Consider the following 27,687-nt stretch of genomic DNA (forward strand, 5'->3'; position numbering starts at 1 on the left):
AATGAAAAGACGAGGGGAGCTGCTTCTCATTGCCCCTGAGCTGGGGCGAGACAAAGATGATTCGCACACAGATGAAAATGTGGCGCTTTATGTCTTCCCACCTGACCGTGGCATCTCTGAACTCCGCGTAAATGAGGGATGGTAGTAAACTGACCCAAGTCTAGACAAGGAGGACGTGAACAACATGTTTTGCGAGACATGATGCGACACGCCCCGTGTTTGGTTTTCACGCTTTCCGCCTTGCGCCACCGACGACTTATTACATTTTACTCCTTTTCATTTGTGCAGGGAACCTGCTTAAATACAATGTGTATAACATCTGAATGTAACTAACAAAAAAGCAAAGAAGAAGAACCATAACTACCGGCTCCCATGAAATTAAACAGCAAGTTAACTTTTTTTTTTTTTTTTACAATTGCCATCTCTATAAATTCCGTCTGGACACATTTAACATTGGATTTCTCACCGGAATGTGTATGTCTGTGCGCACGCTTGTTGAGACAGCTTGAAACCACGGCTACACGTTTTCTTTGATGTTTTTACAATGTTTGTCCAGTTGCTTAGCGCATAGTGCTGCTTCATAAAGGTTTGAGACACTGGATGACCATGGGGGCGGATAGAGGGACTGCCCTTTCCACCTCCATTCACACGCTTTAAAGCTGATATTGCGTTATCCGCTCATTGTGCAGTTCAGTTCGTTTGTCTAGCTGCTCGACAAAACGCACGTCGATTTTTCCTCAGTATTGCACAAGTTTTGATTACCAAGGCGAATATTTTATACAGCCTATTAATTATTACTTGGAAACATTTGGGTAATTTAATGTCCAGCGCACGGGAACTCGTCTTGATCATTGGGAATACAACTTTTCTCTCTGCGCAAAGAAAAGTGACTCAGTGCACGTTTACGCACAAAAAGGGCGGACGCATTTGAAAATCGACAATAATCGTATTCCTGTTGTGAAGACCCAAAGTTGGAATGGAATTACTTGGTGGTCTACTCATACAAAAGATCAAATATGCGTAATTTTCCCCTACAGTTCCTCGCGGATAGGCATATAAAGGGTGCAAATTGCCATAGTGCACCAAACTCAAGCAAAGTACGATGGACACGTGCATATTTGTTGACTCTCCTTTTTTGCGATTTACTCGAGGTCTCTTTGTGTGCAAGTGTGGCAGGAACCAAAGTTGAACACGAAGGGTTTTGTCCAAACAAGCTGAACGCTAATCTTTGGGTTGATGCACAAAGCACATGTGAGAGGGAATGCGACATCGATGAGGTGAGTTAATCTATAAATGTTAATTTTAATATAAGAAAATCTTTTATTAATCAAAACATTTTGCGATTTGTTCATTTAAATGTTAAAATGCGTATTGATTTATATATTGTATGTTCAGGACTGTGCTGACTTTGAGAAATGCTGCACCAATGTGTGCGGCTTCAACAGTTGTGTTGCTGCTCGTTTCTCTGATGGCACCCCTGCTCAGCCACATGAACAGGGTGAAGGGCAAGGTGATGCTACCTCCGCCTCCACAGCTACCTGTGAGGGCTTTATCTGCAGCCAGCAGGGAGCAACCTGTGACATCTGGGATGGACAGCCCATCTGTAAGTGCCAGGATCGGTGTGAGAAGGAACCCAACTTCACCTGTGCATCAGATGGCCTCACCTATTTCAACCGCTGCTATATGGATGCAGAAGCCTGCATCCGGGGGGTGACGCTAACTGTGGTCCCCTGTCGATTCTACCTCGCTGGCCCCCCCACCAGCCCCCTACCTCAAGACACTACAGTTCACCCAACCCCAGCATCCTCCCAGGAGGATCCCATGCCTCCCACGCTGTACTCCAACCCTCACCACCAGTCCATCTATGTTGGAGGCACAGTCAACTTCCACTGCGATGTCATTGGAGTCCCCAGACCAGATGTTACATGGGAAAAGCAAAGTGACCGGCGTGAACGCCTTGTCATGAGGCCTGATCAGATGTATGGCAATGTGGTTATAACCAATATTGGACAGCTAGTAATTTATAATGCCCAGGTTTGGGATACCGGCATCTACACCTGTATAGCACGGAATTCTGCAGGAGTTCTTCGCGCAGACTATCCTCTGTCTGTTATTCGCCGGTCAGATGATGACTTCTCTGAAGATCCTGAGATGCCCATGGGACGGCCTTTCTCTCCAGCAGACTGCCTGGCGGAAGTCGACCTGAGTGTGTGCAGTGGAGAGCGTCATGTTGACTGGTATTATGACAGCAAGCTGGGCTCCTGTGTGACCTTTAGCAGTGGTGGATGCGAAGACAGCCGAAACCGATTTGAGACTTATGAAGAGTGCAAAGCCTCTTGCCAGAGAGAAGACATGGGGATCTGCTCTCTGCCTGCTGTTCAAGGTCCCTGTAAAGCTTGGGAGGCACGCTGGTCCTGGAATTCCATAACAAAACAGTGCCAAGCGTTTGTCTATGGCGGCTGCCATGGGAATGCCAACAACTTCCACACCAAAAAGGAGTGTGAGGCCAACTGCCCGCAACCAAAAAGGAAACCTTGCAAGACCTGTCGCGTGAAGGGGAAAATGGTGCCCAGCTTATGCCGCAGTGACTTTGCTATTGTGGGCCGACTGACAGAGCTTGTTGAGGATCTGGACTCTGGGTTAGCTCGATTTAGCTTGGAAGAAGTGTTGAGGGACGAGAAGATGGGCTTGACTTTCTTCAATACCAAACATTTGGAGGTGACTATTGCTAAGATAGACTGGAGCTGTCCCTGTCCCAACATCACTGTTGAGGAAAACCCTTTGCTGGTGATGGGTATGGTGCAGGACGGCATGGCTATCATCCACTCAGACAGCTATGTAAGAGCCATAAATGAACGCAAACTGAAAAAGCTGCGTGATGCTCTGGGTAAAAAAGCCTGTGACAGCTCATGAAACTATGAATTAGACTCATTCTGTCCACAGAACGGTTGTAGTGATGTATATGTTTTCGAAATGAAGACAAGCATCAGAATTGCAACAGAAAAGCTGATATTTAATAACTATTTATCAAAACAGAATAGAACAAGTCAAATACTGCATGCTGATGTAGGTATGAGAGGTTTCTTTTTATCCCAACACAGATATAATAACATTCCAGATGTGTTGATTCCCATTGTATTAATACTAATGCTGAATTGCTGTTTTCAAATAAGTTTAAGATGTTTTTTTCTTATTTGTGAACTTTGCATTGTGAAAACAGCAGCCAGGATAACAGACACACATGTTGATCATGTTGCAAAAATCCCTAGCTTGTAATACTAAACAAATAGACATTTGTATTATAATTACTTTTGCTAATGTTATTTTTTTCTGCTCTTCACTTTAGTTTCTCCATCTTTGTTTTATAAAATTTTTCTTTTGTTTTATATAAAGTACAGTATATTCTCTTATTATTTCCCTCTTCAATGCACTTCTGCTAAGTCAGTTTCACGCTTAAAAAACAGAAAAAGAAGAATAGGTCATTGTCTTAAAGATTATATAGCACAAAGGCAATGTGTTTGTGAGATTTATTAATTTAACTCATGTGCAATACATAAGAATATAGGTTATAGGTTAGAGCACAACAGTTTACATTAACTTAGTTAATCTAATACCAGCATGTATTAAAATGTGGAGAAAACATGATCCGTTTACGGCTCTTGAAAATTTGGCAATGTATCTGAGCTCCGAGTTAAGGCATTTTGACCATCCTGCATCAGGATACTTCACACCAAACTTTCCTTCCTGAAAAGAAGACATTTGTTGTTTGCTGGCATGTCCACCTGGAAAAAAATGGCATCAGTAAATCAGTATACTACAAAACTGTTCTCATATTTCACATGCTGACTTAAGATATGCTGGTTGCTTAAATGGGTTCATTACTTACTATTCTCTCCAGGTACAAACCATTGCTTTGTGCCAGAGAATTGAGGAGCGAGATATCCCTGAGTCCCCATTCTGGGTTTCTGCAAAATTAAACAACAATTTTTAAAATCCCCTGGTCACTTTTGCTTATCTTTATTATGTAATTACAAAAACAATCAACATTTTTTCTTTGCATGTATTTTGTGAGTTTGGCTTCACACATTATACACGTTTATTAATTCTACTGTGTGCTTAAGGAAAAACATTTTCAAAAGACTATGATGATCTTAGTTAGTTTTAAATATACTGTGTAAAGCCTTCTATGAGCAAACTGACACAATAATTCAGGCTGTCAAACCGACTCCTTCTCAAGTCACTTTGCTCACACAGAAACAATAGACTACCCATGTGTTATTTAGGGCTGCCACAAAATTTTCACTGTCATCTTCACTATGACAGTAAACCGCCAAAGAATTCCCTTTACTGATATTACACTATGTAACACAGTTTTTCTTCCTGTGCAATAAGTGTTAAATCCTGATTGCTTATGCTTGAAAGGTAGAAAAAATCTATTCTTCTTATTTATAAATCAGTTACAAGTTAATGGTTGTAACAAAAGCAAATTCTGAAAAGAATAATATATATTTTATCTACTTTTGAGTCCTAAGCAATCTGGATATACCCCTTACCACCAAGAAACAAGAATCCTATTTTTCTGTTGCAGTATGTTACTGGCTCACTACACAATTTTAAACAGAACAGCAGTGCTGTCAGCAGTGTATTTTGTCTCTATCTGGCAAATGAATTACATTCAAAATAAGAGTGTAGGAGGGTGGACAAATTCTGATCCACATCTCTACAAAAGCTGTGCAAAAGGAACAGTTATTCATATTAATAACATGACATCTAACATTTGATTTTTAAATATCACAAATATCAATACCAGTAAGTACAATAAGGGTTCACCTTATTGTACTACAGCCTACCATCCACCTGGATGTATACATATATATATATATATATATATATATATATATGTATATATATATATATATATATATATATACACGTCATTAGACAAGCTTTATATTGAACAGTTTTATAGTAAGTGTTCTTTTTGTTGTTTTGACGAAAGAACCTGAACAACCCATAGAAATCGTTAAATGCTGCGTTTCTTCCCTGGACATCGTCTGCCACACTTTTACTTTACTGTGTTGTCCTCAGTAAATGAAAAACATGCTTAAGTGGGTTGAGATCAAGTGAAGGCCTAGCCCACTGAAAAAAAAATCTAATGTCTAACGCAGTATGCTCTAATTCATTAACCATTTCCACTGTTAAGTGCTGTCCAATCAGTAGAGCCCTGTACGCTTCAGAATTCATCTGCTACTTGTATCAGCAGTCAGACCATCAGTAAACACTTATTTTAGCACATTTAGCTGCATTTCCTTTTAATCTCATCCTCTCTCGTCCACCATTCTTTTCACTGTCAATTATGGCACCCTATCTCAGATGCTGTGATGAAAGCAGTGTATTTAAGCAAGCGTGACAGAGTCGCAAATGATGCATGAATTCTGAGCCCTCACTCCTGTTGACCTATAATATCACTGCTCAGGTTTACTTTGCACAGCAGGCTAAAAACCGTGGGCCAACAGGAAATGTTCTGGTAGTTCTGACAGGCAGTCCACCACCGAAGCCTCCTCATAAGATGACTGGCTTAAACAAAACTCTAAAAGAGCCATAAAATACAGATGACATTACCTCTGCCGTAGGCTGTAGTCAAAGTCCACATTGCTTTGAGGGACAATCTGACCATTCACTGCATATGGCTGAGAAAAGCAATAAAACATGTTACTATTACACGCTAAGTTTAGACTTGATAATGGCTTGTGATCTATGTCATGTTTTGTGACAGCAATCGTTTTGCTACTCACCCCATAAGTCAGTAGAAGGCCCTGAGGTTTCAACACTACTCCAGCCCCTTTGAATAAACCCTAAGAGAAGATAACATCTTGAGAATCACATCGCAGGCAGGAGGACATTTTGTTTTTGGTTTCTGTTTTACTGAAATAAGTGAGGCAGATATTGTGCAGAAGCAGGCTTAAAGTGATTATCTGAAGGGTTGTGGTGCAATCATACTTAAGGTGGTATTATTTACACTTATGGCACCATAAATATCAGGGCCAGTGAGTACAATGTCAAGCCAAACTAGGTGAATTTTATAGTAGAAATAGCAAATTATTTATCTAAAACAATCATAAAATGGAGCAAAACAGTTTTGCTGCTGCAGCTTTAATCATAACTGAACCTCACTTCATAGTAGCCAGTTATAGCTAACTTCAATGTGTTGTGTGGCTGGTATGTATGAGATTGAGAGCCTTCTACATTTAGGCTACTATTACATTTTGTTTCACTAATTATCTTTAACCTGCAACTGCCTCTCGTGGTCACAGGGGTCTCTCTTCAGCAAAGGTTACAAAGAGTCAGTTTAAGCAAATATGAAAAATGTCTTGACTATGTTAGCAATTTAAGCTTCTCCTTTCAGGAATTGTGCTGAGTTTCTTTAGTAGAAATGTGTTTATATATGCATTTGAAAAGCACAAAATACATCGATATTACTACTACTACTACTACTAATAAAGGAATCAACCACATTTTAACTTATGATCCTTTTGTAGGTCCATAGGATTAAATTATAATCCCAAGGTCATGTCATCAGGACCTGCTGGATGTGCATCATACAAGGCTGAGAACTAAAGGAAGCAGAGCTTTTGTAACGGTGATTCTGGAACTCTCCCTCTGAGCCTGAGATCTGTGGACTCAGGGATCTCTATTAAAAAACTGCTAAAAACTCATAGTTTTTAACTTGATTTTGAGTAACTGTTTGTTTTAATGTTTTAGCATTTTTTTGTTATGTTGAAAGGTGCTATAAAATCCCCCTTACTTATAAACCCAGAGACAACAGTTCACTTAAGTGGTGAACAGGCTGAAAAATCTTCAAAATCCCAGAACCCCTATTTTTTAATTAAGAGAAATAATAAAAGATTCAAGTTGAATATCAGTGGAAAACGAGTTAGCAGGATGGCATTATCAAACGTTTCTTTGTTTTGTTTTTTTTCTCTTCATAAATCATATCACTCCATTTTCCCCTTAGTCCTCCATGCCTATAGTAGTGGCTCCATGCCACACAGTTTGAGAGAACCACTGAATCAGCAGTCCTACCTCTGTACAAGCCAAAGGAGAAATGTGGATCATGTTGATGTTGAGCACCAGGTCGAGGCTCTCTGGCTGGATTCCTCCCCAGTATTGATAGGGCAGAGAAGCATCCAGGTGGATGGCAGGCTTCACATTGTTCAGCCGGTAGCGAGCTCTATATGCTTCTATACTAATGGAAACAAAAGACATTATGGGAACCCTCCAGGCCATCATTCTGTAGCAGGTAGAGTGGTATTAGAAATACGAAGTATAAAACTTTCCATCAGATAAGAACTGCTGTGAAAACACAATTAAATTAATTATAATTTCCTGCATTAGATCAGATCAGAGAAACTTTATTGACCCGAGGAGAAATGTGAGTTTTCATTCAACATACAACAAAACAATCGTATATAAAAAGTACGATTATAAACACAGATATAAATAGATGAATAAAAAACAGATATAAATATAAGAGATAAATATTAACACTAACGTTTCTTGGATATTAACAGCTAATATAGGTGCACAGATGTCCCAGTATATTATCTGTATTTCATAGTTTATACGCATACACACATCTCTGGTTTACCTGACTATAGACTGGCGATCATACTCAGATGGCTGCCAGGTTATATTCGGCAGGGCCTGAGCAAAGTGTGTGACATGCTGCCCAGTACCGGAGGAGATCTCCAGAGCCAGCAGGGGTCTCCCGGTGTGCACACTATCCCGGAGCACCGCCAGGATGGGCTCCTTGTTCCTCTCCGCGGCGGCGGCGCTCAGCATCGTGCCAAACCCCGGGTATAACAGTCGACTTATACGGCGTAGTTTATGAAACCACTCCAGCAGGTCGGCGTAACGTTACAGCAGACTGAGTCACTCAACTCACCGCCCCCGAATGTTTTGCTTTTCGACCGAAAATGGTCCAGTTCCGCATGTCCTCACGTGACTGATCTCACATCCAATAAGAGCACGGGGCGGGCCCAGGTTACAAAAGAATGACGAGCAAAAAATGTTCACATTTTGCGCAGGTTTCTTTATTTAAGGGAAAATAGCGTTCACGTGGTAGAAGATATACACGTCTTACATATGAACAACACTTCCCACCTCAGATTCAAATACAAAATAAAAGAGACTCTAAAAGCAGTGCATAATAAGTTATAACTCATGTATGAGGAACAGAACATAAATAGAAGTTACAAAAATGAATAGAATATTTTTGGCAAACACGAATATATTTACAAGTATGGCTAAGGTCTGAATAACACGCACAAATCTAATTAATTAGAGGTTAAACAGGAGATCTATCTACGCATCACTGAATGAAATTAAACATCATTTGTGCAAAACAATAACCAATGTGTAAATAATACTATAACACTTTTGATCTGCTGCTCAGGTTGATTACTAAAGCAATGTAAAAAAAAATATCTGAATGTCTTTTTATTGAACACACTTTTATAAGAGTTATGTACTTAGGTAGCCAGTGTAATACAGTGCAAACATACTGATTGCTTAAAATCCTTGTGTGCTGTGATGAATAATTGCTTCATAGCCACCTGCTTTATTTGAGTGACTAATTGTACAGTGATGTGACAGTGACGGCTGCTTTCATGCAATTGTGAGCTGCTCGTCTTTCCCTTCCAGCCCAGCTGCATGCTCTGAATTTTGCTCATCTGCCATATTAAGAACTGTTTGAGGTGTGTTTTCGACAGATTTTGAGACTTCTCGTGAACAGATTTGATCCAGAGGTGAATTTTGACAGAGGACGGTTTGGTTGGTGTCAAGCCCATCTAGACTAGTTGTGGTGGTAGCCACAGAATCACCAAAGATTGTATTGGAAAAGACAGATTTGAAAGTGAATGAGGAGTCAAAAAGTGGCTCCTGCACAGCTGCTGGGTCTCTTGGAGGTTTGACAGGAGGAATGGGCGCAGGCTCACTGCTCTTAATCTCTGGCTCTGGTTGTTGATTCGGGCTTGCTGCTTCTTCCTTAATATTGCTCTCTGAATACTCTGAAACCTGGACAGGGAGCAGGTCAGTCTTGACTATCACCTTGTAGTCACTGCTGACACTGGAGCGTCGGGACGAGCCCTCTGCTGTTGAAATGACACTGCTTGCGCGAGGGAGACTTTTGGGAGACCACGGCCCTTTCAGTCGCCCTTCTTTTCCCATCGGGGAAGAGAAGCAGTTGAGGCAGCCAGACATTGAGGATGACTTGCCCTGAACATACAACACTGTGATTGGTGAACAAGCAGAGGCTTTGGTAGTTTCAGCTTTGCTTGTGCTCAGTTTAGGATTCATCCCATTGAGTCCTGGATTGATTTTGCCTGTACCTCCTGAATCTGATGCGCGCCTTGTCATCTTCCCCCTTGACCCTCTTCGAATACTTTTTGTGCCCCTTCTAAGCCAGAAGTCCTGAGGCAGAACAGGATCTCTCTGTTTTGGTTCACATTGGATATCTAAAATCTTACTGTTAGCAGTGGGCATGGTAGAGGCTTTCTCTTTGTGCTGCTGCTTTGTGTGCTGGGGGGTTGAGGCATCACTGGGTGGTTGGTAGGAGGAGGAGGAGGAACGACGTGATGGAGGGTGCTGGACAGGGCTGCTTCCATTTGACCACGGCTCATTCTCCAGGCTTAGGCTGAACTCGACACTGCTCTCACTTTGGGCTCTGCTCTCAGCGCAATTCAGCCCTGAAAAGAGATTACAATGTTTTTTCAGAGCTAAAATTTATATGAAAATCATTTTAAAAAACTTTAAAAAACATCTCTCTGCTCTTTCATCTTGATATGCTAAATGACCAATAGGGAGCAGCAGTTAACAGTTGCTGGCACTAAGGATCAACATAGAGATTAATATGAAACAAGGTCATGATTGCGATTTGATGGATTTAGTCTTAATTCCTGCACGTTTGCTGAATCCTCTAAATGAGTATCCCAAAGGTTTTACCGTGATTTTGCAGCTCATCATTGTCCTCAAGTCCAGATGGCAAATTGCTGTCATTTGAATGGTTATCTGTGGGGCAAAAAATAAAACAATTATTGTGTGAATGACACTTTTCTATGCTTAGGCAAGAACAGCGCGTGACAGTGTTTTCATTTAATTACGCTGCACTTTATTTTACTATATAATCAATTAAAATTAACAAAAGAAAAAACAAAAACAAAACAAACACTGGTTAATGGATGCCTCTACCTGTCACCCAGAGCTCAGAAACATCTGGAACAATGTCAGTGGTGGTGCTGTCGAGATGGACAGATGGCAGAGTGGTGGTATGAGGAAGGGGGAGGATGGACAAGATGGAGTCGGTAAATGATGAGGTCAGTGGGTCTTTACTGCTTTCCTCCACATCAGCTTCTGACTCTTCCAGCTGTACTGAGCTGTCAGGCAAGCAGTTTACCTCTAATGGGGGGCGAGGGACAGACTAAGCTACTGAGGGCTTCATTGTTGGATGAAAGAATGGAAGAAGTGGGATGTGGATGACGTAAAGGAACAGAAAGATGAAACGGCCGTGAAGATTATGAGGTTTTTTTTTTTCAGTAGTGTGGTCACTATATAAACAGATGTAAAGGATGGCGCTTTTACATTATAATCTCAATCTGTTTCGCTCTCACTGCAGCCTGGGATTACAAAGCTACTGCCACAAAAGTCTCTTCCTGCAATGCAGCATTTCTTTGACCTCTGTGGTTCTAATAAAATACCCCACACTGTTCCAAATATAGCCACTCTGTTAGAAAATAAGTTCTGCAGCAGGCTGTATCTGCAAGAACATGCAATATCATAACAAATAACTTTAAATTAGGCTGGTGAAATGAGGTTGCCAATGATGTCCACACTGCTAACACATTACCCAGTTATTTTAGAACTTGGGGACAATGACAAATCAGATATGAGTTAGTGGTATGCTAGCATTAAAAAAAGCATAAAGCACAAAGCTGTTGGAATTACTGAAGTAAGAGAGTAAAAAGGGCAACATGAAGCCAGACAACGGACCACAGTCTTTCTTACATATGGAACGCCAAAACAGGGACTTGACTTTGTCTCTGTCCTTCAGCCGGTTCCTCATACGGGGAAACATTTTCAGAGTGGCTTTTTAAGTGTGACCACATGGGAGACACGCAGAACAGATAGAAGGGAGAGTGTGGATGCCAGCAGAGAGTAAGGGGAAAGAAAGAGAGGGGAGAAGCAGGAAGGGCAAAGACAAGGGGAAAAGAGAGCCGAGGGTGTTGGGAGGAGTGAATAAAAATATAAAGACAAGAGAAAGACAAAGAGGAGAAATACTGAGGATTCCTCAAGAAACTTGACACACCTCATGCACTGGAAAGAATGATGCTTTGAACATGACACACACAACATATTCTGATTTTTAATATACTAAGTACGCTTCTGTAAGTTTTCCTTCTGAATTACTGATAACTAATTTGTTTACACACTGCCGTTGGTATATGTATAGTTACCAAAATGCACATATAAATGATGTGGAAACAGGTTTAGTTTAAAATACACATATTTATTTAAGTTTTTGCACCTTGATGGAAAATCTTAAGGCAGAAAATGGCTTTTTTGTCAAATTCTGGGAAGATGAGCGTCCATCACATGTAGATGTACATGAACCTGATTTGTCCATCACTTCACTCATGCATCTCTGTATAGTGGCTGTGAATTGGATCTTACATGAACGTACCTGTATGATCTGCATGTTTCAGCTCTGATGATGATTTTTTGAATTTGAGAAGGAAATACTCACTGCTGTTACGTTGGGGTGAGATGACATCACATGCTGATGTGGAGGCTGAGCCTCCAGAGCCATCTGAGCTGATGAAAGAACTGTTGTCGTGACAGGAGAGCTGAGGCTCAGGAACGCCTGAGTGTGTGGGTGTGGGTGGGCGTTCAGGCCCATGCTCGCGGCTATTGGATTTCATCAGCTTCTTCAGCTTCAAAGTGATCCAGTTCCCACGTCTGTGGAAGAGCAGATAATTCAAGGGAAATAAAATACTCTACGGACATAACACAGAGGATGGTCTGCACAGAAAATGCACTGGGCATCAAGGTGGTTAAGTGTCACCATTTACCCATCGAATTAAGCTTGAAATTCTTGTGATCAGATTAAACATTCAATACCTGAAGTTCATTCAGGAATATCTTAAAGATGTATCGCAACAGAGACCCTCACTCTCAGTGTGCAGGCTTACTTCCAGTTCCAATGGTTTCCAAAAGTTGAACAGGAGGTAGAGCCTTCAGGTATGAGGATCCTCTAATTAGTATAAGTCAAGGCTAAGCGGCTCAGGTGAGCCTGAAGCTAGTTATGCAGCTATAGGCTCAGGCTGCTGAGGGTCTTGCCAGGATGCACTGAACATTTCACTTTGCATTATCCTTATGCATTCACATGCCACATGCCAGAAATATGACTACATACAAATGAATCATGTACCCTGCTAAGAAATTGCCTTGATTGATCAAATAACTGTCTATATGAACTGGAATTTATGTAAAAAGTTACAAAACTTGTTTCATCAACATTAACATGAAACTAAAGGTGTCCCCTTACCTGCGAGGAGGCGAGGGCTCATAAAACTTATACTGGTCCATTATCTTTTCCTCCAGCTTCTCTTTCTGCCTCCTCAAATGATTAAGCTTGTCACTAAAAAGAGAGAATATAGGTTAATCATCAATAGAATTTTGGTCTCACTAAAGTGGCATTTTTGATATCCTAATTAGCGATATGCAGGTACCAAACATTGTTAAGTCCATTAGCAAAATACTATAGCATGAAGATTTGATCATGGTAAACTTACTATTGTCCTGTGCACTTACATATACTGGCGTTCTTCAACATGAAAGAGATCTTTGCTCTCCATAGTCTGCTCCAGCAAAGTCCGGTTCTGTAGCATCAGGGTCTCAATCTGGGCGAGCAGGTGGCGGTTCTCTTCCTCGAGGTTGCCCTTCAACTGGCTCAGCAGCTAAGCGTCAGATGAACATGCATGCTTATAAATAAACATCAAAAGCACGCACTGATATGCAATTGTGAAAATAGGTTTGATAGGTTTCAGCCCCTTTGGAATTCTGAATTGGTTAAGCATTTGAAAAAAATGGTTGAAAGTTGTTTTTTAATGCAACCATCAGATTGTTCACAGGATTTGAAAGCATACCTCACACTGATTTGTGAGTTTTGTGCACGTGATGTCGAGCTGCTGATAGTCCTTTTTGAGCTTCGAAAAGTCTGCCTCTAGCCACGTGTGCTCCAGCTTGGCCTCATTCAGCTGGCTCTTGAGCTGCTTGTGATCTGATGTCAGCGCCTCGTTATCGTTAAGAAGCTGGCGGTATGTCTGGTTCAGCCTTAAAAAATTATGCATCATGAGAAAAAATTCCTTTGTTGATATATCCACATATATATACATGCTCTGGAGTGTATTTGTGTGTGTAGGTTTGTGTGCATGCACGTTCTCACCAGTCTTTCTCATCACGGAGCCTGCAGCACTCAGCAGCGGTTGTCCTGTGCTGTTCTTTCTCCAAAGCCATCCTCATCTGCTCCTCCTTGAGGGCTTTTTCCAGGTCTTCTAATTTGCTACGTTGCTGCAGCAGGCTGTTGTATCTAAATATTTCCCCAATACAAAAACAAATCCAAACATGAATATGAAGTTCGTGTTTGCGTTAGGTTAGTTGACAGTGCTCAGCTTAAAGATATGAATGATCCTTAAGACAAGTGGTTTAAATGAACTTGTATGCAAAATTTTACCATCGTCCACAGCTCTCTTGTGACCTACCTGTCTTGAAGAGTGCGATGCTCCAGTTCCAGTGTGCGGTGGGCATTTTTCAGACAGCCGTGCTTGCCCATCAGGGCCTCATACTCCATGGCTTGTCGCTCATGCAGAACTGCCAGGCGCTCATGATCTCGTAACAGCTGCTCTTGAGCACCACGCAGCTCTTCACGTTCATGTATAGCACTGTCCCGTTCACTTTCTGCCTTAGACTGCTGCTGCTGCAGCTGAGTGTTTTGGGCCATAAGGGAGGCGCTCTGTGAATTCAGTGTTGACTTTTCCACCTGGAGAAAAACACCAAGGAATTAATGTAACATAAATAGTTTGTGTATGCTGTTTACAAGAGCAGAAGCTTACCAGAGGAAATTACAGAAGCTTTTATGTGAATTCTGTTACAGAGACTAGTGTGTATTGTAATGACACCTGCAGGGTTGCATTGTGTGTCTGCAATGCTGTGTTGTTCTCCTGCAGTGAGGCAGCCTGCCGCTGCAGGGCAAGGACCTGAGCCTGCTGGCTGTCAGACTGACTTTCCAGCTGTTTTAGCTGGGCTTGTAAAGCCTGGCGTTCTGCCTCCAGTGTCGCATTCTGCATAAGAGGGCAGAAAGATATTATGACAAACTGTAGCTTGGTATTAGCTTTAGGATAATTTGTGTGCCATTATCAAAAATAGGGAAGCTCTGTGTACAGGAACCCATGATGTAATTTAATATTGTACAGCTTTATGTGTTCTATGTTCCTCTTTATGTGTTTACAGAAATGTAAATGGACTGCTACTTATTTAGACACTTTTCTATTTTAACTGAGCACTCAAAGCACTTTTTACTACGAGTCTCATTCACCCAATCTCTCTCACACACACAATGTCACTTACATTTCTCTCGACTTCAATGAGGCGATCTTTTAGCTTCAGCAGTTCTTTGGTAGCTTCCTGACTTTCACGTAGCCATTCACTCATGGCTTTGCCAGTTTCTCTTGGAGGTGTAGAACTTGATGTTGTCCTCTCCTCCTCCTGCCTCTGTTGCAGGGCTTCATAGCTCAGCTTCACCTGTGTGATGGAAGACAGTCGTTCATGTGGATCCAGAGAAACTAGCAGGTCTGGAAAGCTTAACTTTACTCCTTACACTCTTTAGTTCCTGGCGCAGCTGCTGATTCAGAGAGGAGGATTCCTGCAGACGGGCCTCCAAAGAAGCCAACTTGTCGTCTTTTATCTGCAGAGACCTTTTCAGAGATGTCTCCAGCTCAGACTCAAGCATTTTGAACCTGCTGTGTATAGAAAATTATTTTGCGTTATAAAACTTTGCATGTGTTAAAACATTCTCTTAAATAGTTACGTGATGGGAACAGAACGCTCCAAAGAGTATGCACAGACCTGTTATCTGGTCTCTCTAGTTCAGCCTGATGTGCACTCTCCTGGTTCAGGACCTTCATTTCCAGCTCATGGGAAAGCCTCTCTAGTTCATTGTCTCTTTGCTGGGTTCTCAGCTTCTCACTAACTAGCTCCTAAAAATAGACAAAGCAGTATTGCTTAATCAGAATCAAAATCAGAATACTTTATTAATCCCTAAGGAAATGATGTAAGGGATGGCAATGTCATTTAGTTGGCTTGAAGTAGTTATATGAAGACTGCCAAGAAACGTTAAGGTGCTTAACACATTTATTAGACCACCACTCATAAAAAATAAAGAAAATACAAATATTTTAGAAATCTGTAAAAAGCTTGTGTAAAACAAAAATTATATTGTTATTTATTAGGTAAATAACAATATGAATTCATGTGCTTAAACCCAAATTTGAGCCAGCAAAGTAGACCATTTTTACTGCAAGTAAACAATTAAAATTTGGGAACTTAGTAAAAAACATAATGATGTTCTTTACTATTTTTTCAGTTTTTTTAGTAAAACTGTAAATGTGAAAATTCATGAATAACAACAATATTTTTATTTTAGTGTTAAAATTCATCCGGATAAAGCGGATGAAGATGGATGGATGGATGTTAAAAATTTAATGTTGATATAAAAAGCTTGTGCTTCTGGTGTATTAATGATTACAGAAGCACAAAATAAAATCATTTTAGTAATTACCAGTACTGTTAGGCCAGCTTTGGCATAAACCTTAGATTGGGTGACGGTCTAATAAATGTATTAAACGCTGTAGGTCATGTTATGCATCCAGTCAGTCCTCACTTCTCTGAGGGTTGCCAGGGTTCTCTGGTCGATAGCAGCCTGCTTGGTCAGTTCTCTGTTGTCTCTCTCCAGGCCTTTGACCCTCTCAGCAGTTTCCCTTAATCCCTCCACTTCCTTTACAAGAAAACGCATCTCCCTTTCCAAGCTAGCCATACAGACATTACTGCTGTCTAATTTGGCTTCTTGGATTTCAGCCTGAAATACAGGAAAGTAGAACAGTCGATAAGGTTTCCAAACATTATCTAATGCTAGAAAACTGATATCTTTTATCTTAAAAAAGAAAGTAAAAAAAGATTGTCCACCTGTTGCCGGAGTCGTCGATTCTCTTTCTCTAGCTGCCTCTTGTCTCTCTCCAGGGCAGTTGTTTCACGCTCCAGGGTCTGCTTCTCTGTTTCTAACTGCTCCAGGCGTCTTGCAGAGATGCGAAGTTCCTCTAAAGAGGCCTGCAGGCTCTGATTCTCTGCTTCCAGCTCCTCAACCTCTGCCTCTAGACGCTGAACCTTTCGGTCTTGAAGATGGAGAATTATATAAGAAATAAATTAATCTGGAAGTTTTTTGCTATATAAGTACAAAAACATTACTTATTTTCTATGGGACCTACCAGTGTTGTCAAGTGAAGTTTGTAGATGCTGATTTACTGTGTCCAGAGCCCTGCACTTGGCCTCTAGCCGCTGTGTGTGCTTGCTGGCATAGGAGGAGCGTGTTGGCAGACCTGTGAAGATGCTTTCATGGCGGGGACTGCTGTTCTTTGAGCCAGGCGAGTGATCATGTGACCTCACAAAACAATGACGCCTATTGTGATTGTTTTCTAAGACTTCCAAATCGGACATCCTTTCTTTGAAATGGTCTCCACTGTCTCCATCCTCTAGCTGTCCTTTCTCCTGGATATTACGCTCTGGATTATCTGGGAGATGGTTCACACTCTGGACTCGCTCCAACTCCTCGGTGTCTAGCTGCTGATGGCAGCTTAAATCCCCATTTAGCATCGACTCTGTTACAATACTGAGGGAGACTCCATTAGAGTGATTTTTAGCATTTGAGCAGGAGGTCTGCAACACTGAGGACTCGTCTGTTGATGAGGTACAGTTGTTACTACACATCGCCAGGTAGCTATGTTTGGTTTGTGTGATGTTATTAACAGAAGCTCTGAGCTCCTCTATGGTCTTCAGGAGATGTTTGTTCTCTTTCTCCAGTTTCAGCAATCGACTGCAGGCCCTCTCACTGACTTCCTCACTCAGGGTCTGCTGGCCTTTTGACAAACACACAAACACACAGTTAGTTTGCAAGAAGCTTGAGAGAAACGAATGAAAATAGCTCACTTTTCACATTCTGCAATGCTGCTATTTACAAAAATATAATTAAAAATAAGTTTGGTATCAGTAGAAGCGCCACTCAAAGGTACAGACATGCCTCTGATTCACTTTTTGTAACAGAGATTCATTTAACAAAGACAATAAAAGTCACATCTTAAGCTTGATTGTTGAGTATTTCAAGTAAATAACATATTTAAGAGATAGCACAATAATGCATGCACACCTTTACATAACTTATCCTTATCTACTCTCACTGGAAAGTACACTATATTGCCAAAAAGTAGTCACGCATATGAACTTGAATGACACAGCATTCTTAACTCACAGGGTTTAATATGATGTCGGCCCATCCTTTCCTGCAATAACAGCTTCACATTTTTCTGGGAAGCCTTTCCACCAGTTTTAGGTGTGTGTTTATGGAACATTTTGACCATTCATCCAGAAACGCATTTGTGAGGTTGGACATGATGTTGGACGAGAATGCCTGGCTTGTAGTCTCAGGACTCTGTGCAGGCCAGTCAAGTTCTTTCAGGTCAAACCTGGTGATCCATTTCTTTTAGGACTTTGTCTTGTGCACTGCTCATCTGAGTGCATTGGGCTATCTCCAAACTGTTCCCATAGGTTAGGAGCATTAAATTGTCCAATATGTCTTGATTCTTTTCACTGGAACTAAGGGGTCTGTCAGGGCCTGGGTCTGTAACCTGACATTTTGAGTTTATTTTGTATTTTTGGTGCCTTATGTTATATTGGAAATATGTAAGTTCTTGTGTTGCTATTATTAGTTAGGATATAGTTGAGTTTATTCTAGTTTTTGCTTTATCTATGTCTCCTGGTTTGAGTCTTTTCCTGTCTTCTGTGTCAGTCTGTCATGTGTTTTTTTGTCTCTGTTTTACAGTGTCAAGCTTGTGTTATCATGTCTACGTCTCTCCATGTTTCCTGTTTTACTTTGAAAGTCTTGTATTTCCATGTTCAGTGAGTTTAGTTTAGTTTTCCCTGTGGGGTCAGGTTCATTTGTGTTAGCTGTGTTTCCTCGGGTGTTTCTACTTCCCTCATTACCCTTCTGTGTATTTAAGTCCTCTGTCTTCCACTGTTCAGTGTCGGGTTATCTGTTTGTCTTGTATTACGTCACTCTGGGTTTCAGGTTGATTTCATGCTTTCTGATCAGGTGCATGTTCATTGTTTTTTTCACGTTATAGTTCTGCATGCACCTTTTCAGATTCATGTTAATGTTCACAGTTTTCATAGTTAATCTTAGTTTATTCCCAGTTTAGGTTTCAGTTTAGTTCTTTTCCCCAGCTCGCTTTGCCTTGTTTTATGTTCATGTATTTTCAGCCAAATAAATGGCTCGCCTTTTGATATACTGAGTTTACTCTTCTGTGTCTGCTTTTGTGCCCGCACCTCAGACACACCGGCTACGCAGCCGCGACAGGGTCGAGCCCAAATGAAAAGCAATCCCGTGCCATAATCCATCCTCCACCAAACTTTACATTTGGGATAATATAGTCATAATAGTAATGTTCTCCTGGAAAACTACAAAACCTAGATTTATCCATTGGATTGGCAGATGGGAAAGTGTGATGCATCACTCCAGAGAACATGTCTCCAATTCTCTAAGGTCCAGTGGGGGCCGTGCTTTATACTGCTGTATCCAGTATAAAGCATTGCACTTGGAGATGTAAGGCTTGGATACAGCTCTTCAACCATGGAAACCCATTCCATGAAGTTCTCTACACACTGTTCTTGAGCTAATCTGGAGACCACATGACGTTTGGAGGTCTGTAGCGACTGACTCTGCGGAAAGTTGGTGACCTCTGCACACTACCTGAATTCAGTGATTTGGATGGGTAAGTGAATACTTTTGGCAATATATTGTAGATTAACCTAAGCTCTCATTATTCCTTCTTTACACCAACTCTTACCCTGGGAGCTTTCTGTGGTCTTGGAGAGTTGCTCTAACTCCCAGCCTAGGTGCTGGGACTCCTCCATACTCCTCCTCTGTGCCAAACACAAAGCCAAGTTGTCCGTTTGCAATTCCTCAACGCGCCGCCGATCTGCCTCCCTCTCCTTAAGTGAAAACCCAAACTATAAGCGGTGGTATAAGAGCGCTACCTGTCCAGCTGGTGAACAAGCTAGATGAACATTAAAGATATTTTAAATGATATTTCTGGTAAACTCTGTGGAGATGTCTGACCTGTTCCATGTCATGAACCTGGGCCTTCAACAGCAGATTGTGTTTCTCCAGCTGGTGGATTTTATCTGAGCGTGCCCTCCAGCCTTCCAGCTGATCCTCCAAAACCTCTTTAGTCTCCTGGAGTACCCTATTATCCTCCTTTAGCTCCTGAAACATGAAAAAATAGTTAAATTCACCTTAAATACTAAACCACACTGAAGCCCACACAACCATCATATTACTCTTTATTTGAATCTTTCACTACAATAGTTAATTAAAAGTCTATCGTATGTTTGTAATGTATGTATGTATGTATGTTATGTATGTATTTATTCTGCCTCAACCTCCACTTTGGCTTTGTAGAACTCCATCTTGTGCAGTTGCTCCCTGTAGCGTCCCACTTCACTCTCCAGCTTGTCCGCCTTGATGGCTCTCTCTCTCAGGGCATCAAGTTCATCACGGTAAGTGCGGGCTGTGCGTGCATCCAGAAGCAACTGGGAATTCTGTTAAAGTTAAGAGAAAGGAATGATTTATAACAAAAAAGTCTTAAGCTTGATATAGCTTTTTATAGTCAGAAATTTCCACCACAAACTCTAAAGTTCATCATCAAACATCAGTTCAACATCAAATAGCTAAAACAGCAGAGAACACTGACTTATTTTAGTTGTAAACATGAATGGTAGATTTGTGTTTTTGGTATGATAAGGTGTGAACATCCAATCTGTTGTCATGTTATAACTTTATCAGGGAAAGCCAAGCCAATGGCTATAGGAAATTAAATACTCCTTTTATTTTCACTACATATTTAGTTGTTATAAATATATGAACCATGTTAACTAGTGTGACCATCTAAGCCACAAATGCAAATTGAGATTTCCCGGTCAGACAAATCCACAGGGGCTTTAGCTGTACATTTGAGTCAGTGTTCAGAGGTTTAAGTTAGTAGTTATTAAGCATGGAGCTGCAGCAAAGTACAGCGTTCAATAATCTGCATAAGCTGCAGAGAGGTCAGGAGGTTACTGTTTGTCACCATTAGCTGTGATTTTTTTTTTAAACTTCAGACCTCCTGCTGGATTCTCTTCAGCTCAGCCTCCATGTTCTCCAACTCATGTCTGCAGTCCAGCATTTGTTCACTCTTCTCCTCTCTGGTGTCAGGTGTGGAGCACAGAGAGACATAAAGTTGGGAGGTTAGCATGCACTACATTTTAAACATGAATGGAAAATGTTTAAATAATAAGTAAGCATAACAGAAATATAAGCAATTCTGACAAAATGGTTCAAGCATTAGCTGTTAAGCTCCATTTCTTTCCTTCCCACATGCTGATGAAAAAAACAGTGTGTTCATTTTCTTATATAAAAAAGAATAGTCTAAGGCCATTCAAAAAAATCAGAGCATGGCTTTATGTGACATTGTGTTTCTGAACAGTATGTGAGCCTGATGGGATGGACAGCAATGATGGAACTGAGATCTTGATTGGATCAGCTTTAGCGTGCGTGTGTTCGTGTGTGCAGTATCTGCAGATATGCAGAGCAAATATGGGTCAGTGGTAGTGCATAGGCATTGAACCTGCCAAGCAGGCAGTAATGTGGGCCAAACTCTGCAGGGCATCTCTTATCCTGTACTATCTCTCTCTCTCTCTCTCTCTCTCTCTCTCTGCCTCCTATTTATTCCCTACTGGCAGTTACACAGAGGAAACCTATTTACCAATCAGCACCGTTAGGAGGAACTCTACAATGCTTAACCTAATAATCTTTTAATGTGGGAGAAAAGCAAACACTTTACTCTGCAAACATTTTGGTGACATGAAGGGGACAACAGACGAAATAAATTTGGGCAGAAAAGTGCTACAAAAATGCCAACTTACTAGAAGCTCTTTTGTATTAGTTTGGCTTTTTTTTTTTTTTTTTTTTTTTTTTACGTTGATCCAATCTATATAGTAACTTTGATATGAAAATGTTCTGATCTCCAGTTAGTGTAAAATATATCTTAACTTTTTAAGCTCATTTTAGTCAACAAACAAAGAAAACAATTATTTTTTCCACCTATCACATACTTACAGTTCTTGTCTAAGTCGTCTGATCTTTGCCTTGGAGTCAGCCAGTTCCACTGCAAGGTGTTGCTGGGTCCCCACCTGCTGCTGCTGAATTGTAGGAGAGTAGCTGGCAGACTGTGGGCTGGAGGGGCTACTGAGCACACTTACCACACCCTCTTTCTCCTGCATTAGCTCTGCTATAGTCTGCAGATAGGAAGCAGGATTAATACTACAGGTTGAACATTAGTGATGAGTGTGCAATATCTGAGCTCAGTCTAAAATGAAAAGCATCTTAATAAAATAATATCCTTTGTTCCTATAAAAATATGTAGCTAATACTGTTTGTAAATATGAAAATTAAGTACCTCCAGATGGGCATCCCTCTGATCCAGCAGGTGTTGGAGGTGTGTGGTCATGTTCCTTACTACTGCCTCCATCTCATCGGGGTGCAGCTCACTTGACTCCAACCACTGCAGATCCAGCACATTCTCTTGACTGTGAGTAAACTGTTAAACACGGGACATGACAATCAGCGTAGTTGAGGAAAGAATAATACAAAACACAGCAACTTCACAAACCACTGCACAAAAACAAATGATTACCTGTACAAAAGCACTGTAGCATTCAAAGCATATGTCATATAAAGTCAAATACCTCCTGAATATGAGCAGCTATTGCTGCTTTTGTCTCAAAGTCAAGTGTCTGGATTCTCTCAATGTACTCCTCTTTCTTCTCACACTGTAAAAATGCAAAAATGCACACAAATTTGACCCAGAAACTTACCATAAACATGATTCTTAAATATGAATCACTCAGTATTTACCTGGACTGCACATCCCAATAGTAATAGCAAAAGTTTCTTCATTTCATCCAGGCTTTGTTCTATGAGAGTAAAGAAATGGAATTATTGGAAAACAAACCCACTGGATCGAAGTAGGACTGCTGTCATGGATTTAAACTGAACACAGCGCTGGTTGGTGTATTTGGGTCATCACTTGCCGAAGCATTGCCATCAGAAGTTAGAGCAGCTATCAGACTGATAGCGGTGTGCAATTGAATTAAAATGCTATCAGAAGGAGCTGAAAAGAGTCTGTTTCATTTTACAGACTCAAAGGTTTTCATTGTTAACTATTCAGAAATAACTAACCACTGAAAATCAAGCGGTGCATATTGGGAATGTATAATTGTTTTAAAGAGCATACCACAGTAAGGAGTCCTGCCAAGCAGCAACACATTTGGCAAAGGAGTCATGATTAATTGTCTCAGATTATCCTACAAAAGAAGAGACAGAAAAGAGAAGAGAGATGGTTAGAGAAAAAAACCACATTTGGGGTAAAGTGAAACAAGGACAAAACACTTCTTGCATTCTAGCCAAAGTGTTTGAATAGATGGAGATGTAAGTATGTACAGCACATAGGACCTGCTCAAATACATGTATAGAAACACTGCCAACAAATGGTGAGTGCTCTGAATGGGTAAATGACAGAGCCAGTTTCCCTGGTGCTGTGGTGAAATCCTGTAAAACTGCATGGTGCAGCCTTGTCCCTGCCTAAGTTTCCCATCATCCTTTCTTTTTGAACCTTATGCGAAAGCTCCTCTATAGAACTGCACTTGTTAGAATTCTGTCTCTTTCATATTGAATCACTGCATCTCCTTAATGTAAGCTTTAGCTCCATTAGGTCAAATCAAACAAAAATACACTTATTCAAACAGCTGCACTATTTGTTTAGCACAAATTATTAAATGACAGCAAGCTAGATGCTATACTCGTGTTGTAATTGTAGACAGCGTCATACATATTAAACATGTTAGCCCTGTAACTTTGAACCATGTTCACACACTGACATTTAGCTGAAAGTTCCAGTTAAACCAGTGGAGCAGTCAAGTCTTTTAACTGATCTTAGAAAATGAAAATAACCACAAATAGACTGCAACACTTCTAGATGCCCTAGATCTACAGTGCTTTATTAATAATAATTTTAATGCAGAAATAAACATGGCAAGCTGCAGTTCATCTCAAACTGTCTCTGTTTCCATTCACTGGGGACAAACAGCTTAAAATGTGTACAGTTAGGTCCCCAAGACTTTGGATAGTGACACAGTTTGTGTAAATGTTACTGTATAGAGAAGTAGAGTGCAGAGTTTCAGCTTTAACTCGATGAGTTTAACGTAAGTATAGCATTAACTGAACTGCAGCCATTTTTATACATAGTTCCTCATTTTCAAAGTTTCAAAAGTAAGTGGACAAACTGACATAATTTTAAATACTTAAGGATTGTTCTAACATTTGGATAAAAATCATTTACAGCAAGTCTTAAGTCTAGAACCCATGGAGATCATGAAATGCTGTTTCCTCCATGAGGACAGAGCATTACTCCTGCCTGCCTTCTGTTGGTTCTCTCCTCCGTCAGTTATGTCCTCAATAACTGAAAAGCCTGTTCTACTGAGTTGAGATAAGATAACTGATTTGGCCATTGAAGGATATCCCACTTCTCTGCCTTGATAAACTCTTGGTTTGCTTTTACAGTGTGTTTGGGTCACTATCTATTTATGCTGTGAAGTGCTGTTCAATCAGTTTTGCAGCATTTAGCTACATCAGAGTAGAGATCATAGCCCAGTATAGTTCAGAACGCACCCTTTTTTAAGAATAATTTGTCCACTCTTAAAGTTTTTGACAGATTTATTCTAGTTTTTCAGTCTAAGGATTATCTTCACTTGCATGAACATCCCTTTGGACCTCATTACTGAGCTTGTCAATTGTTCTGTTACTTTTCAGCCTCTAAGATTAGTATAAAAATAGACGATCTGTATAAAACTGAGTGTAATTCCTAAACAATGAATGCATTTTTTTGATTCCTTGAATTAAAGATGAAAGTCTGAACTTCATTGAATGTTGACTCTTTGATTTAAAATGCATTGTGTTGGTGTGCAGAGGTACTATTAATAACATAACTAGCAGACATAACTGTATGTATTCAAAAAGCTAACTACAGTAGAAATACTGCTACTGTGGTTTCATTTGTGTGGTAACAAACAAAAAACTATTTCTTCCTTGAGATAATCTACGCAACTTCATTGTCCTGTTCTCTGTGAAATTGCTTCTCTGGTGATTCTGACTGATTTCATGGGTTAAATTGTACTTAATTACTCTGACACAGACAGAAAATCCAAGATTTTAACACCACTGGTGTCTGCCCATGAATCTTGAAACTATATACGTCAGTCTAAAGCTCTGTCTGTGGCTCTGACTGCCGCTTTACTCTGGCTCTGGCTGTGCTCTAATGCCGTTCCTGTGCCGATTACACAGATGTTCACATGACTGAAATTTAGGCCATGCATCTTAAGACGAACTAGTTGATCTGCTAGGGTACAAATGCTACTAAGTCATCCAGTATGCTGAAGTTAAAGTAAACCCAGACTATATTATAATCTGATGTTAAGGGAGATTGAAAGCTTAGCTCCTGCTGTATCTCTAAAAAACATGGGAACTCACCAGGTAAAATGTCTTGATCTGCTGCACGAGAAAGTTCAGGTTCTGGATCCTCTGACTTGGATCCTTGCTCATTTTCTTTGCACCCTGAGACGCAGCTGAAGGATTTCTGAAAATGTAACATAAAAGTGTTTTACTTGACAATACTGCCATTTTCAAACCAACCAACAAGCAGTCAAACATAATTAACATGTTTAGATAAGAAGAAGCTGCAACTGATAGAAATCTTGACTCGGAAACATTCACAAGATCCCTATTCATTCCCAACTTTAGCCTGGGTGACATCATTCCTTCCTGCCAACAAACTGGAGTTTTGTTTTGTTGTGTTTCTAAAGCTTGATGTTGTTATAGGTTGTTATAGAGGTAAGATTTCATTACTGAGAAAGTAATAGATTTATAAACGCTGATAAAAAGAAGGCGGAAAAAGAGTAAAAAGAGTCAGACATAATTAATGAAACAGACACAAATATAATGCTGAGCTGCCGAGTCTCCCTCTGTGTGCCGTTTGTCCTGTTGCTGTACTCGTTCTCCCTCCCATCTGTGTCCCAGTGGCACTAAACACCAGGCCCTAATCCCAGAGGGTCTTCCCAATCCAGGAGATTATCCCGCCTCTTCCCCTCCCTTCAGTGCAACTTTGTTTTTTCATGTAGAACTGGTTATTGTGACCCTGGGGAGATAAGTGGGGTGAATGGATACTATAGATTTGCAATGGCTAAAGAGCATTATCCACAAGTGCACTCGATCATAGTTTTTTTCCTCTTTCTTTGGAGTGCTTCAGTTTTAGTTAGGAGTCATCTATCAATCTCTGAAGTGTCATTTAACTTGCACATGAAGGCTTAACACACTGGCAATGTTTGGTAGTGTTTGCTAAGGACGAGGGTAATTCCCTCAGAACATAAGGCAAAACTATCATAATCTCTTAAGTAGCATCTTGCCAGTATGAGAGGTCTCTCATGTTTTGGTTAATCTCTTGCCTTCAGTCTGGTCTGTCTCAAGCTGTACATCTCTGGGTAACTTTTATGCTAATTCTAACATTTATGTCAGACACCCGAACCTGTCAGTAATGAGGAAGTCTGCTGCTGGCTACAAAGATCCCCTTTATTACTGCAGAGTAACAAAGCTGGTACTGTTGATCCCTGGATAAGAATGTTAGCAGATGCTTCATACAGTATCAGTGGATGCTACAACATAAAGCAAGAGGATCAGAAATCAGCAAAAAAAAAAAAAAAAAGATTCTTTATTGACCACAGCCAGCCAAAAAATCTGAATTTATCTTGACACAACTCAGATTGAAAATCTGATAGATGAACAAGAGGCTGAAACTGGGATGAAATTACTTACATTTGAGTCATTATGTCGTTTAGAAAGACTCCATCCAGCAGTTCAGAAAAATCCAAGTGCATGCCCCCATCATTTGGCACGAATGTCCTCACCTAAACAGCAAAGAGAATATGGGATTTGAGGTCGATATCACAGTATCTGTGAGGAGACCTGAGCATTGTACATCACTTACCCAAGTGACAAGTGGGCTCAGCATGAACTGATCCAGACAGGGCAGAAAAACTCCACTCTCCATCGTTAGCTAGGCTTTGAGTGACTGGTCTCAATAGAACATCCAAGTTGATTTAATCAAGAAAAAAACTGATAGCACGTAGCACGAAATACATCTTTTAAATGAAGTGATCCAATCGTCTATTCAGGTCGTCCCGTCCATCTCCTTTAGAGAAGAATTCCCTCTGACACTGCGCTTTGAATTGTCTATGCTTTCGCTCACAAACTCGTAAAATCTCGCGGTTGAAATTTCGATAAGTGAACGTTTAAACATGTGCGGATTTTGTCCCGGAACAGCACACACGGACATACATCCTCTCTGGTCCTCTGCTGCAAAGGCATCTGCTGTCAATCCTCCTCCTCCTCCCCCCTGCTCTCTGCTCGTCGCACTGAAAGAGTTGGCACTGCTGTATTAGGGATGTTTAAAGGAGCAAAGAAGTTGGAAAAAGTGGCATTTCAGCCAAATAGAAATATCCCCTCCCTGATATAATTTAACTCTAGAAAATAAAAAAAATATTTCCCCTTGGGTTCATATTTTGAAGTTACTGCAGCAGAAACGCCGAAATAGCTTTGCCTTTAATCTGTTACCATGGTGACAGCACCCCCACCCCTCCATATCAGCAGCAGCAGCAGTAGCCTCTTTTCCAGCGGGCAGCAGAAATAAGGCTGCTGCTGCTGATACTCCCACTTCAGCTGTAGCCATTTAGCATTGCGCGTAGATGCTAAGTGGCTCGTAGGAGCTATTAAATCCCCCCACCCCCCCAAAAAGAAAAAAAAAATGCATCCCATCGGTAATTTTACACAGAAAGACACAGTCCAACCCAGAAAGCACAGCAATCACTAAAAGCGTTAATCTAAATTCAAAAGGTTGCCAGACTCATCTAGTAAGATATCAGAGAAGTCGTTGAGGTTCTTATCTCTGAATACATCAGAATACCTCCAAAATAAACTCACAGTACAAAACTTTGGCACTCAAAAGACCATAATGGCGTAACAGCACCACCTCGTGTTTAAGTGATACATTTTTGTGCACAATTTCTAGATAAATTGAAGTTTATAAATTTAAAATCGAAAAGTTGTGCATATATTAAGAGTGTCACAATAACCCTGAGTGATATTGATATCTGGTCAATATT

At 40.6% G+C, this 27,687-nt stretch overlaps 3 protein-coding genes across 10 annotated transcripts; 1 reads left to right on the top strand and 2 right to left on the bottom strand.

Annotated features, from left to right (window-relative positions):
- The first annotated feature begins 248 nt into the window (after positions 1 to 248).
- On the top strand, positions 249 to 3,597 carry wfikkn1 (WAP, follistatin/kazal, immunoglobulin, kunitz and netrin domain containing 1). The gene is made up of 2 exons (XM_005458539.4): positions 249 to 1,277; positions 1,396 to 3,597. Exons 1-2 carry the CDS (start codon positions 1,017 to 1,019, stop codon positions 2,911 to 2,913), a joined length of 1,779 nt encoding a protein of 592 aa, XP_005458596.1. The 5' UTR covers positions 249 to 1,016; the 3' UTR covers positions 2,914 to 3,597.
- On the bottom strand, positions 3,162 to 8,008 carry mettl26 (methyltransferase like 26). Its single transcript, XM_003453835.4, has 6 exons — positions 7,649 to 8,008; positions 7,084 to 7,246; positions 5,796 to 5,855; positions 5,623 to 5,690; positions 3,887 to 3,965; positions 3,162 to 3,782 (listed from the first exon to the last, which is right to left on the bottom strand). The coding sequence occupies exons 1-6, from the start codon at positions 7,840 to 7,842 to the stop codon at positions 3,726 to 3,728; spliced, it is 621 nt and encodes a 206-aa protein (XP_003453883.1). The 5' UTR covers positions 7,843 to 8,008; the 3' UTR covers positions 3,162 to 3,725.
- A 63-nt stretch (positions 8,009 to 8,071) lies between these two features.
- ccdc88aa (coiled-coil domain containing 88Aa) lies at positions 8,072 to 27,508 on the bottom strand. Of its 8 annotated transcripts, none has more exons than XM_025908172.1 (28): positions 26,514 to 27,508; positions 26,342 to 26,433; positions 25,004 to 25,109; positions 22,713 to 22,782; positions 22,334 to 22,392; positions 22,165 to 22,248; positions 21,876 to 22,016; positions 21,536 to 21,714; positions 20,541 to 20,622; positions 19,822 to 19,980; positions 19,499 to 19,645; positions 19,227 to 19,302; positions 16,596 to 17,243; positions 16,297 to 16,502; positions 15,995 to 16,189; positions 15,181 to 15,311; positions 14,933 to 15,074; positions 14,683 to 14,856; positions 14,235 to 14,396; positions 13,818 to 14,095; positions 13,502 to 13,645; positions 13,203 to 13,389; positions 12,868 to 13,013; positions 12,602 to 12,694; positions 11,801 to 12,012; positions 10,249 to 10,455; positions 10,003 to 10,068; positions 8,072 to 9,746 (listed from the first exon to the last, which is right to left on the bottom strand). In XM_025908172.1, the coding sequence occupies exons 1-28, from the start codon at positions 26,574 to 26,576 to the stop codon at positions 8,668 to 8,670; spliced, it is 5,328 nt and encodes a 1,775-aa protein (XP_025763957.1). In that variant the 5' UTR covers positions 26,577 to 27,508; the 3' UTR covers positions 8,072 to 8,667. The 8 variants fall into 8 exon arrangements, with proteins under 8 accessions (XP_025763957.1, XP_019215153.1, XP_005458598.1 ...); XM_019359608.2 differs by having other exon boundaries at positions 14,933 to 15,071; positions 19,227 to 19,371; positions 26,514 to 27,507; XM_005458541.3 differs by having other exon boundaries at positions 19,227 to 19,371; positions 26,514 to 27,506.
- Positions 27,509 to 27,687: the final 179 nt, after the last annotated feature.

This window comes from Oreochromis niloticus, linkage group LG6, assembly GCF_001858045.2.
Source record: "Oreochromis niloticus isolate F11D_XX linkage group LG6, O_niloticus_UMD_NMBU, whole genome shotgun sequence".
NCBI lineage: Eukaryota > Metazoa > Chordata > Actinopteri > Cichliformes > Cichlidae > Oreochromis > Oreochromis niloticus.

What these genes read in the sequence shown, in the direction of transcription:
- wfikkn1 (XM_005458539.4), top strand. Translation starts at nt 1,017, where the DNA reads ATGCGTAATTTTCCCCTACAGTTCCTCGCGGATAGGCATATAAAGGGT. An exon ending in GGGAATGCGACATCGATGAG is followed by an intron (nt 1,278 to 1,395) that starts GTGAGTTAATCT and finishes TTGTATGTTCAG; the next exon opens with GACTGTGCTGACTTTGAGAA.
- mettl26 (XM_003453835.4), bottom strand. Translation starts at nt 7,842, where the DNA reads ATGCTGAGCGCCGCCGCCGCGGAGAGGAACAAGGAGCCCATCCTGGCG. An exon ending in GATCGCCAGTCTATAGTCAG is followed by an intron (nt 7,247 to 7,648) that starts GTAAACCAGAGA and finishes TGTTTCCATTAG; the next exon opens with TATAGAAGCATATAGAGCTC. An exon ending in CTCCTTTGGCTTGTACAGAG is followed by an intron (nt 5,856 to 7,083) that starts GTAGGACTGCTG and finishes ATCTTCTCTTAG; the next exon opens with GGTTTATTCAAAGGGGCTGG.
- ccdc88aa (XM_005458541.3), bottom strand. Translation starts at nt 26,576, where the DNA reads ATGGAGAGTGGAGTTTTTCTGCCCTGTCTGGATCAGTTCATGCTGAGC. An exon ending in AGAGGGATGCCCATCTGGAG is followed by an intron (nt 21,715 to 21,875) that starts GTACTTAATTTT and finishes TCCTATCTGCAG; the next exon opens with ACTATAGCAGAGCTAATGCA. An exon ending in AACTCACAAATCAGTGTGAG is followed by an intron (nt 13,014 to 13,202) that starts GTATGCTTTCAA and finishes TCTGACGCTTAG; the next exon opens with CTGCTGAGCCAGTTGAAGGG.